The 12411-nt window shown below is 38.5% G+C and overlaps 1 protein-coding gene across 7 annotated transcripts in view; it reads left to right on the top strand.

The window, feature by feature from the left end:
* Nucleotides 1-12411, top strand: part of POLQ (DNA polymerase theta) — a 113805-nt gene that overhangs the window by 2747 nt on the left and 98647 nt on the right. For 5 of the 7 annotated variants that reach the window (XR_008501519.2, XM_054481060.1, XM_054481061.1 and 2 more), the window contains exons 3-6: nt 1839-1969; nt 3737-3893; nt 5962-6070; nt 9963-10182. Coding sequence is in view for 6 of the 7 variants with exons in the window: in XM_054481060.1 (XP_054337035.1) it covers nt 1839-1969; nt 3737-3893; nt 5962-6070; nt 9963-10182 (617 nt within the window). In the remaining variant the exon portion in view is untranslated. Of the gene's footprint in view, nt 1-1838; nt 1970-3132; nt 3233-3736; nt 3894-5961; nt 6071-9962; nt 10183-10328; nt 10391-12411 lie in introns of those variants that run through there. The other 2 variants (XM_054481062.2, XM_054481063.2) reach the window with 2 other exon arrangements.

Raw genomic sequence — 12411 nt, 5'->3', positions numbered from 1 at the left:
AATACTCATAAATGCTAAGAAGTCATAGTTAGTGGCAGTGGCATAATGGCTTGACCATTTCAATTGCTTGAAACTGAAACTTGGGTATCATTCAGAATTCTGGTCACCAGCTTATACAATTAATCACCAAGTCCTGGTGTCTGTTACCTCATATATCTCTTGCTTCTGACTCCTTTCTGTTTTTAGGCCCATTACCTGGTACAGCTCATTATCATCTTTCTTCTAGATTATGCAATAGCTTTGAAACTAGTTCATTCTTTTCCTCTGATCTTGCCCTGCTCCTGCAGCCAAAGTGGTCTTTTCTTTTGATGGAGTTTTGCTCTTGTTGCCCAGGCTGGAGTACAATGGCACAATCTCAGCTCACTGCAACCTCTGCCTCCCGGGTTCAAGCGATTCTCCTGCCTCAGCCTCCCGAGTAGCTGGAATCACAGGCGCCTGCCACCACGCCTGGCCCCAAAGTGGTCTTTTTTAAAAAAATGTTTGTTTAAATTTTTTGTAGAGATGGGGGTGGCACTGTGTTGCCCAGGCTGGTCTTGAACTCCTGGGCTCAAGTGATCCTCCCAAAGTTTTGAGATGACAGGTATAATTCACTGTGCCCAGTCCAAAGTGATCTTTATAAAGTACAAATATGATCTTGTCACTCCTTTTCATAAAACTCATCAGTCACACTGCATTGCTTTCAGGACAAGGTTTAAACTCCTTAAATGGTGGGATTATAAACCTTTCTTGTGGCACTTTCATATCTCTTCTTTTATACCCCTGGGGTACTTTATACTCCATGCTTACTAAATTACCTACTGTGTCATCTGAACATGCCAGGCTTTCTTCTAGGCCTTTGTACCATATGCTGTTTCTTAGGCATGGCATTCCTTTCCTCTTTTTTTTTTCGGAACGGAGTCTCACTGTATCACCCATGCTAGAGTGCAATGGCGTGACTGCAACTCACTGCAGCCTCCTTTTCCTGGGTTCATGTGGTTCTCAGGCCTCAGCCTCCCAAGATGCTGGGATTACAGACATACACCACCTTGCCCATCTCGGCCTCCCAAAGTGCTGGGATTGCAGGTGTCAGCCACCACCCTGGCCTCCTCTTGCTTTCTTCCTTACCTTCTCATAAATTCTGTTTCATTTCCGTAAGATTCCTTGTAACTCTTTTCCTTCCACTTCTTTTTTTTTTCCCTTTTGAGACGGAGTCTCACTGTCGCCCAGGCTGGAGTGCAGTGGGGTGATCTCGGCTCACTGCAACCTCTGCCTCCCAGGATCAAGCGATTCTTGTGCCTCAGCCTCCTGAGTAACTGGGATTACAGGTGCCCGCCACCACGCCCGGCTATTTTTCTTTGTTTTGTTATTTTTATAGTAATAGAGATGGGGTTTTACCATGTTGTCCAGGATGGTTTCAAACTCCTGACCTCAAGTGATCCCCCGGCCTTGGCCTCCTAAAGTGCTGGGATTACAGCCATGAGCCACTGTGCCCAGCCCTTTTCCTCAACTTCGATCATAGCTCCTATCATAATAAAATTGTTCATCTACTTCCTCAAAGCAGGCCTTTTACCCATTTGGTACTTAAAGGAAAGGATCTTTAGGTATAAACTAGGTACTCAGTAGTATTCATCATATTGCTGATATAAAGATTTGTTTACACTGTTTTTAGTTGAGACTATTAAGACAGGTGGTTTAAAGTAAAGGGCATTTCAGGGTATAAAGATTTTAAGTGTTATTGGGCCCTTAGTGATCGGTTAGCCTTAGGCTCTGTAATACTACACATGGCTTAAAACATTTATTAATGAATTGTACCAAATATTACTTTTTCCTTATAATCTTGTGGAATAATCATGTTTTAGCTCCTACAAGTGCTGGGAAGACTCTTGTGGCAGAATTACTTATTTTGAAGCGGGTTTTGGAAATGCAGAAGAAAGCTTTGTTTATTCTTCCCTTTGTTTCTGTGGCTAAAGAGAAGAAATACTACCTCCAGGTAATGTTTTTTACTAAGTTTGAAATAGTGAAAGGCTCATTATTGGCAGTCTTGGTTTCATTCATTTGAAATAGAATTATAAAAGCAAGTGGAAAACAAAGTTTCTTCATTGTGTCCTATGTAGCTTTAAGAGGCTACTGCCTAAAGCATTAAAAATTTACAGTGGGGGGCTGGGTGTGGTAGCTCACGCCTGTGATCCCAGCACTTTGGGAGGCCGAGGTGGGCGGATCACCTGAGGTCAGGAGATCGAGACCAGCTTGGCCAACATGGTGAAACCCCATCCCTACTAAAAATACAAAAATTAGCTGGGTGTTGTGGTGCACACCTGTAATGCCAGCTACTCAAGAGGCTGAGGCTTGAACCTGGGAGATGGAGGTTGCAGTAAGCCGAGATTGCTCTATTGCACTCCAGCCTGGGCAACAGAGTAAGACTCTGTCTCAAAAAAAAAAAAAAAAAATTAAAGAAAAAAAAATTTACAGAAGGAAATTAAAAGAAAATTATTATTGCATTAAAGAGAAGGGGCCATCAAATCAAAAGAATAATTGGTGAAAATTGTGTAAAAATTTGTAAACCTTTTCTTAGGAAATAAACAGAATACTTAAACTAGCATATAAACATGCACATTAAGAATCAGCATTTAACTGAACAGTAGAACTAGACTGAAGCATAGAAAGGGAAGAATGTTTAAGGAAGCATATCCTGCCCTAATTGAGGGCTATTTAGGAATATTTAGGGGATGAAGGTCAAGATCCATTGGTGCTTATGTAAAGCTCCCGGTATGATCTGTTCCTCTGTTCTGCAAAAATGACTAACAGTAGTTTACATCAATATGATGCTCACAGTTTTTAGGGCATTTTCACAAATACAATGTTTTATTAAATGGAATAAATTTACTGTTGTGATTTCTGCAGTGAAAAATATGTGCTTTTGGAATGGAAAGATCGTTATACTGATTGTTAAAGAAATGTGGGTTCTAGTCCCAGTTTTGCCACTAACTATGTCTTTAGGCCGGGCATATAACCTGCTGGGCCTCAGTTTTTTTATTTGTAAAATTAGGATGTTAACCCTTAGCACTGTGGGTTAACTCAGTAAACACTCAGGAAAATTTTATTGAATGAATAGCTCTAAATTTCTATGGTTCTATAAATCTTTTTAACAGTTATTTCAGAGGCACAATAGCCAACAAAGCTGGTCCTACATGGTAACATCACTCAACTTAGACCCAAAGTAACAAAATGATGAAAGGATCCTTTTTATTGAAAGGTATGTTAGTTAAAAGTTAAACTAAAAAAAAAAAATTATTATAAAAGTCCCACTGAATTTGATTTTTAAAAACTTTTCTTCCAATTACATTAAAAAATTGGTCATTAGTAGGATAATGAGACTATTTTCCTCATGAAGTATAAATTTGTTTCTTAAAGTGTTATAGCTAGTTTCTTGCTATTTATTAGATTAAAAATGTTAGTGCTTAAGGTAGTTTTTCTCCAATTTTAATTCCTATAAATAGCTCTTAGAACTTTTTAGATTATTATGCTGTCATTAAAATGGCATAATTTTATTTGACTCTTAACAGTTTTGTCAGTTCTAAACTTCATATTTTTAGTGTATGATCTAAAAAGAACCAGTGTGTCCTGGCCAGAAACAACTGATGACAGTAATCTGGTAGATGTCTTTAGATACTTATGTCTATGTTCTGGGATAGAACCAGTTTATAACTCTTGAATTTCAAGTTTTTTCACCTATATTGTTCCTTTTTACTCAATTCAGAGTCTGTTTCAGGAAGTAGGAATAAAAGTAGACGGTTATATGGGCAGCACCTCTCCATCAAGGCATTTCTCTTCATTGGATATTGCAGTCTGCACAATTGAGAGAGCCAATGGTCTGATCAATCGCCTCATAGAGGAAAATAAGATGGATCTGTTAGGTAAGAAAGTTAGAAAATAAGTAGATACTTTCTATTGCTATTTTTGATGGAATGAAGTGGAGCTGTTGTGATTTCTCTAGGTCCCATTTGTTTTTCTATTGTCTATTATCTACTTCTGGAGGCAAGAATTGGCATCTGTAATGTTAGGAACGCTGTGTTTATAAGTTTTGTGTCCTGCTGCTGTTACTGACTCCGTTACATTGCATTTTTGTACTTTACAAAACGTAGAGGATATCCTTGAGCCCTCAATAATTTCTCCTTACTTCTTTCTTATCTAAACTTTACCAGGAATAGAAGGAAGCCTGCTGGGCCAGATCTGCCATTTTGCAGTTAGTGTATATGTGTTTTTGTTATTATATTCTGCTGCTATGATGTCTGTTTTGGGCTTGGACCCAGAGTCTACCATTTAGCATGGAAATGGTAGGAAGCTAAAGAAACTGACACTCTATTTGAGCTTGGGATTCTGGGAAGATTTTCTATGTTAATGCATTTTTTTGCCATTATGGAAAGGCCATTATGTAGAGGTAGCAACAGGAATAGAAGGATTGCAGCAGCAGAAGTAGCAAGAATATCAGCTAATTATTGAGAACCTGGTGAACTTAAAAATACCATGGTAAAGTTATGGTAGGGTAGGGGTGGAGGGTGGGAATCAGACATAGGCTGTGCTCCATAAAGCTTGGAGAGAGAAATTGCAATTGATTTGTACCAGAATTGTCTTATTACTTGTGACCCCATTGGACTTTAAATATTTGAGAGTTGCAATAGACTCCTAGTAAGTGCTATTTCCAATGTACCTAGGGCAGTGCCTGGCACATGGTAGGCAGAATACTTTTTTTTTTTTTTGGTGAATGAATAAGTGCTAAAATAACTCATCAGACAGTACAATTTTGGAGATAGCTTATTGATAGGAAAAAGAACATCATGTGTCATTAAGAAGTACCCTATTGTCTCCTCAAATTCCTTTTCACCAGAAAGTTGTCTTTTGGTGGGGAGAATTTGGGGTGGGGAGAATACCAGTGCATGTGGAAACTATGTTGTTATGAAAATGTTTAACTAAAGAAAGTATTGGTTGATACTGAATTTTCAGTAATTCTTAAGAATTATTCCAAGTATATACATAGGTTAAATTCTCCAAGTAGTGAAGGACATTGTGATCATATTTATGTTTTGCAGTATGATGACTCACTAGCCTACCATATTTAAAAAAAAAATCTCTTAAAATTGTCTTTTTCTTCTGGACCCTCTTATGTTTTTTCTAAGCTACTAACATGAGTATGTATGTTTTCTCATTGAAAAGTCAATACATTGAAAACTGACATAGATGTCTTTGATATTTCATTGTATGTTTATTTCAGTGAAGTTGCCAGTTTAGAAGAGTAATGAGAGGCAGTTTTCGCTGGGTTTGTTTAGCCCTGAGTAAGCTAATAATTGATTTTTAGATCCAGTATACCTTGTAGTATGACTGCCTGTAATACCTGAAACATCTTGGAAAAGAATTGCCCATTATAAGGAATATGATTTTTGATTTATGGTTTGAAGTTTGCATCACTTGCAATGTATTATATAGTGTATTATATCTTATATCACTGTGTGATATAAGATATTGAGTCTTTTAAATGCCTTCTTGGCGCAGTCATAAAAAGAATGAAATCATGTACTTTGTAGCAAAGCCACATGGATGCAGCTGGAGCCATTATCCTAAGCCAATTAACACAGGAACAGAAAACCAAGTACCACATGTTCTCACTCGTAAGTGGGAATTAACCTTTGAGTACTCATGGACATAAAGATGGCAACAACAGAAGCTGGGGACTACTAGAAGGGAACAAGTGTTGAAAAACTATTTAATAATAGGGTTCTATTGCTAAGTACCTGGGTGATGGGATCATTTGTATCCAAACCTCAGCATTACACAATATACCCAGGTAACAAACCTTCACATGTACCTCCTGAATCTAAAATATAAGTTGATATAAAGGAAATTAAATAGAGTGAAATAAAAGTTGGAAAAAAATTCTTCATGGATGTGAGATTCTGTAAAAACCTAGTATCTGGAAAATCTTTTTAGGAATGGTGGTTGTGGATGAATTACATATGCTGGGAGACTCTCACCGAGGGTATCTGCTGGAACTTTTGCTGACCAAGATTTGCTATATTACTCGGAAATCAGCATCTTGGTAAGTACGTGAAATAACTGAGTTCCTGAGATTTCAAACAATGTTGAGAAAGTGTCTGAAAAAATGCATAAGTATGAGTTAAATAAATTAAGGGAGTGTAATATTTTTCTTATTGAGAAAACTTATGTATAGTAGTTTGTTTTTGCTCCAGAAGTCAGTCCAGGCATGGTGGCTGACACCTGTAATCCCAGCACTTTGGAAGGCTGATGTGGGAGGATCAGTTGAGCCTGAGTTCCAGACCAGCCTGGGCAACACAGTGAGACCCCATTTCTATAAATAATAAAAAAAATTAGGTGGGCATGGTGGCACACACCTGTAGTCCCAGCTTCTCAGGAGGCTGAGGCAGGAGGATTACTTAAGCCCAAGAGTTCCAGGCTGCAATGAGGTATGATTGTGCCACTTTACTCTAGCCTGGGCAACAGAGCAAGACCATGTCTCTAACAACAACAGAAAAAGTATTTCAGGTTGAAACTGATTTTAGATTACGTGTAAACATTCTTAATTTTCTGACTGCTCACCTTTCAATGTATACCTTTTTATTATAGATTTTGAAAAATCTAGTTTCTGTATTTATCATCTATATATATATAAGTAGTCAGGCTAATTTTGAAAAATAGTATTTTTTTAGCCCTCACTTCTCAGAGGCAACTACCTTTCAACTCTTCTAGCTTTTTAAAAATATTTACAGCAGCATCTCTAATTGTGGCTACTTAATTTTTTAAATTTCAGACCTTATATATTGACTTTTACTATGAAAGATGAAGATCTAGCTTTCTTTTAAATTTTTTACTAACCACTACCCAATCTTCTCCCTTCTCTGCAGTCTCTCCTTATCCTCTCATTATCTTCCTGTTCTTCAAATACAGTTATGTTATGATTTTGCTTAGATCATTATTCAGTGTTACACTATTATGACTATATAAATGACATTGGTAACTGGGCTATAGTATAATATGATTAATTTTGCTTTTCTAAACAACTTTTTGTTTTCTCTGAAATTAATAACTGTCTTTTTTGTTTGATGGCTTGGTTTTCCAGATACTTACTGCTAATTTATCCCTAGCCTCCTCCCCAGTTGTGTATTCTACCACATTTGCTATTCTGCCAGTCATCTTCTTGAAGATTTTCCTAAAGCCCTTCAAGTTGTTCCAATCTAGATAGGTGATTAATCTATATATGTGCTACATAGCAATCATCTTGGGATTCCCTTCCCCCAACCAATTTTTTGACCATATGGTCTGTCTTGATTTACTGTCTCATTTTGGTGGGAATATCTTCCAGGAACTTCTACTTTATTTCAGTGAACACACATAGGTATACATTTTTTGAGAACTTGCATGTCTGAAAATGCCTCATAATTCTTTTTTTTTTTTTTTTTTGGGGGGGGATGGAGTTTTACTCTTTTGCCCAGGCTGCAGTGAAGTGGCGTGATCTTGGCTCACTGCAACCTCCATCTCCCGGGTTCAAGCGATTCTCCTGCCTCAGCTTCCTGAGTAGCTGGGATTATAGGCGTCTGCCACCACACCCAGCTAATTTGTGTATTTTTAGTAGAGACAGGGTTTCACCATGTTGGCCAGGCTGGTCTCGAACGCCTGACCTCAGGTGATCTACCCACCTCGGCCTCCCAAAGTGCTAGGTTTATAGGTATGAGCCACCGTGCCCGGCCTCCATAATTATGGACTGTCCAGGTATAAAAGTCAAGATTAGAAATACTTTTCCTTCAGAGTTGTCAAGGCATTACTTCATTTTCTCATTGCTATTGAGAAATTCAGTGCTATGCAGGTTTTTCATCCTTTGTATGCAATTTTTTAAATTCTGTCTGGGAATTTTTAGGCGCTCCTCTTTTTCCACAGTGATGTGAAATTTCATACTGATGTGTGTTGGTGTTGGTCTATTTTTAGTCATTGTGCTGGGTACTCAATAGATTCTTTTCAGTTAAGGGAGAATTGAACACATCTCTCTTGTGATAGAACAAGCAGATAACCATCTATATCCCAAATCACTAGGGATATAGAAAATATGATTAATATAATCAGCAAATTTGACCTAATGGATATATATTGAACAATTACCTCAAAACAGCAGAGTACCTGTTCATTTGAGTTACACATGGAACATTTATGAAAAAGTTTTCCATATGCTGGACTATAAAGCAAGTCTTAACATATTTTAATGGATTCATATCATTTATTTTCTAACAACAGCGAATTTAGCTATAAGAAAAGCATAACTAGAAAATGTCTACATGACTAGAAATAAACACATTTTTGACACATTTTTAGATCAAAAAAGTAATCACAAGAGAAGTTAGAAAATAGTTTGAACTGAAAGTATAATAATATCTCTTAACAAAACTTGTGAAGGGCAGCAAAAGTTGTTTTTAAAAGGAAATTGATAGCATAAAATGTATATATTATTAAGGAAGAGAGACTGAGAATCAATTATTTAATTATCCATCCCAATAACTTAGAAAAAAAGGCCAAGCATGGTGGCTCATGCCTGTAATCCCAGCCCTTTGGGAGGCCGGGGCAGGCAGATCACTTGAGGCCAGTTCTAGACGAGCCTGCCCAACATGGCAAAACCCTGTCTCTACTAAAAATACAAAATTTGGCTGGGCATGGTGATGCATACTGCAATCCCAGCTACTCAGGTGGCATAAGAATCATTTGAACCCTGGAGGTAGAGGTTGCCATGAGCCAAGATTGTGCCTTTGCACTCCAGCCTGAGTGACAGAGCTAGACCCTGTCTCAAAAAAAAAAGTAAAATAATGCAACAGAAAGCTTGATAAACTAATAAAAACAGAGCAAAAAACGAAAGAGGAAAGTCACTATCTAGACATTTAAAAATTCTGCAAATGAATAAGAAAAACACAACCCACTATATAAATGGACAAAAAAACAGGCTTTTGAAACGGTATTGGCCGGGCACGGTGGCTCACGCCTGTAATCCCAGCACTTTGGGAGGCCAAGGCGGGCAGATCACGAGGTCAGGAGATTGAGACCATCCTGGCTAACATGGTGAAAACCCGTCTCTACTAAAAATACAAAAAATTAGCCGGGCGTGGTGGCGGGCACCTGTAGTCCCAGCTACTTGGGAGGTTGAGGCAGGAGAATGGTGTGAACCCAGGAGGCGGAGCTTGCAGTGAGTAGGCGACAGAGTGAGACTCCGTCTCAAAAAAAAAAAAAAAAAAAAAAAGAAACGGTATCCACATGGTTCATACACATGAAGTGATGCTCAGTAGTCTCACTGGTTATCAGGGAACTGTAAATTACTTCTTCAAAGAAATACTGGCTGGGCACAGTGGCTCACTCCTGTAATCCCAGCACTTTGGGAGGCTGAGGCGGGCAGATCACAAGGTCAGGACTTCGAGACCAGCCTGGCCAACACAGTGAAACCCTGTCTCTACTAAACATACAAAAATTAGCCGGGTGTGGTGGTACACACCTGTAGTCCCAGCTACTCGGGATGCTGAGGCAGGAGAATCGCTTGAACCTGGGAGGCGGAGGTTGCAGTGAGCCGAGACAGGTCCATTGCACTCCAGCCTGGGTGACAGAGCAAGACCCTGTCTAAAAAAAAAGAAATACTATCACATACTCTCTATAACTGCCAACATTAAAAAGATTGACAATACCAAGTGGTGATAAGATTATGGAACAATAGAAAACACAGATTGTGGAGGTGTTACTTTGAAAAACAATGTGGGATTATCTACTAAAATTGAAGATAATCTGTGACTCAGTAATCTGTGGCTCAGTAATTTTATTCTTAGGTATATATCCTAAAGAAATGTATGCATGTGTGTACCAAAGGACATAACCAAGAATATTGTTAGCAACACTAATTATTAATGTATTATATATCTTTTAATGTTCTTTTCATTTGTTTTTTATAGTCAGGCAGATCTAGCCAGTTCTGTGTCTAATGCTGTGCAAATTGTTGGCATGAGTGCTACCCTTCCTAATTTGGAGCTTGTGGCTTCCTGGTTGAATGCTGAACTCTACCATACCGACTTTCGCCCTGTACCGCTTTTGGAGTCAGTAAAAGTTGGAAATTCCATATATGACTCTTCAATGAAACTTGTGAGGGAATTTGAGCCCATGCTACAAGTGAAGGTAAATCAATATATTTACATCACTACTATTTGTATCTGTGTGTTTGATTTCATTTTCTAGCAAATTGCTAACAAATTCTGAATGATGTAATTGGGAGTTACATATACATTAGGATTAATATTAAGCTAATTGGTTTCCTTTTAAAGGATTGGTGGTGAGCTGGGCGTGGTGGCTGATGTCTGTAATCCCAACATGCTGGGAGGCCGAGGTGGGTGGATCACTTGAGGTCAGCAGTTAGAGACCATCATGGCCAACATGTGAAACCCTGTCGCTACTAAAAATACGGAAATTAGCTGGGCGTGGTGGTGGGCGCCTGTAATCCCAGCTGCTTGGGAGGCTGAGGCAGGAGAATTGCTTGAACATGGGAGGCAGAGGCTGCAGTGAGCCGAGATCGTGGCACTGCACTCCAGCCTGGGCAACAGAGTAAGACTCCGTCCTCCACCAAAAAAAATATTGGTGGTGATGGTAAGAGAGGAAATGTAGTTGTACCCTTAATTTAAATAAATAATTGTTTCCTGATATATAATATAAACATTTTAAAAAAATAACTGATCTTGTAGCTTTTTCTTTTTACTGGGAAAAGATTTTCTTATGGTTTAGTTTACACTAACTGCTAGTGTGCGAGATTAACTTTTTTGTTAAATGGTAGGTATAATATATAGTAGAGTGAAAATAATATTATTTTTGTAGTCTGATAGATCTACCTCTGATACTTAATAGAGATATTTGATATGGCTGAGATAGTAGTTGAATCACAAAACCTATCTGAACCTCATATCTTCATCTATTAAATAGGATATTATAATCCCTATCTTGAATATTGTAAGAATTAAATATGATTTTTAAAAATTATCTGGTATCTAGAAAGTGCTTGATACATAAGTACCCTCCCATACTCCCAAATACACTTTAATCCTGAGGTTAAAGAACTGACTCATGTACCTTGGTGAAGTTGTGCCTCTGAGTACTAAAACAGCTAAGGGTCATTTTAGAATTGGAAATAGAATTGGAAATTCATGTGTTTCACTAACTACCTAGGTATGCATTTGTAGCTTCTGCATGCTTGGTATGGAATCTTGCTTGCTTTGCTCCGTGCCCCATATTTCGCCTGGCTATGCCTTGGTTACTTCAGTACATTTATATGTGAACACATTCATTTGCTCTCCTGTTAATTTTTTTCTTCTTTTACCATGTCTGTGCCTCCACACTTTTGAACCACTTATACTTCTTAACTGGATTATTGAAATATTTCCTAATTGTTCTCTCTGCTTCTGACCTTGTCCCTTTCAGTCTATGCTTACAGGAGCTAGTGAGCTATTTAAAATGAACATCAGATCATGTTACCCTTCTTCTCAGAAACTTGCAGTGGCTTTCTGTTTCATTTAGAATAAAAGCCAGTGTCTTCTTAGCAGTCTATAAGGTCCTACATGATCTACATCCCCCGCCCCCCTTAGTGCTCTGACTCTGTCTACTATGTTCCCTCTCACTTCCTTCACACTGGCCTCTGCTGTTTTTTAATATACCAAGAGTTTCCGGCCTCAGGTTCTCTTTTTCTAGAATACTTTCCCCTTAGGGCCATCAGTGTGGTTTACTCTTTCACCTTTGGACTTTTTTACTCAAATGTCACCGTCTTAGACCTTCCCTAGCCAACTTGTCTAAATTATAGTGTTCTCCCTTACATGGTCTCTATTTCTTTCCCTTAGCACTTTTCAAAACCAAACATATTATGTTTTTTTGTTTTTTTGATTTTTTTTTTTTTTTTTTTGAGATGGAGTTTAGCTCTTGTTGCCCAGGCTGGAGTGCAATGGCGTGATCTCAGCTCACCGCAACCTCCACCTCCCGGGTTCAAGTGATTCTTTTGCTTCAGCCTCCCGAGTAGCTGGGATTACAGGCGTGCGCCACCATGCCCAACTAATTTTGTATTTTTATTAGAAACGGAGCTTCTCCATGTTGGTCAGGCTGGTCTCAAGCTCCCGACCTCAGGCCTTGGCCTCCCAAAGCGCTGGGATTACAGGAGTGAGCCACTGCGCCCAGCCCCTTATGTATTTTACTTAATTCACTTTTGTAATTATCTCTCTCTTCCTACTGGAGTAGAAACGTTATGAGGGTAGAGCTTTTTTTCTGCTTTGTTCGCAGCTCCATCCCCAGTACCTAGAACAATATTTGACATATAGTAAATATTTGTTTAATGAGTGAATAGATGGATGCATTAATCCAGTTTTTAATTCA

Source organism: Pongo pygmaeus, chromosome 2 (genome assembly GCF_028885625.2).
Source record: "Pongo pygmaeus isolate AG05252 chromosome 2, NHGRI_mPonPyg2-v2.0_pri, whole genome shotgun sequence".
Taxonomy (NCBI): domain Eukaryota; kingdom Metazoa; phylum Chordata; class Mammalia; order Primates; family Hominidae; genus Pongo; species Pongo pygmaeus.
Note: the sequence above shows the minus strand (reverse complement) of the source record. Positions and strands in the feature narration are given on the sequence as shown.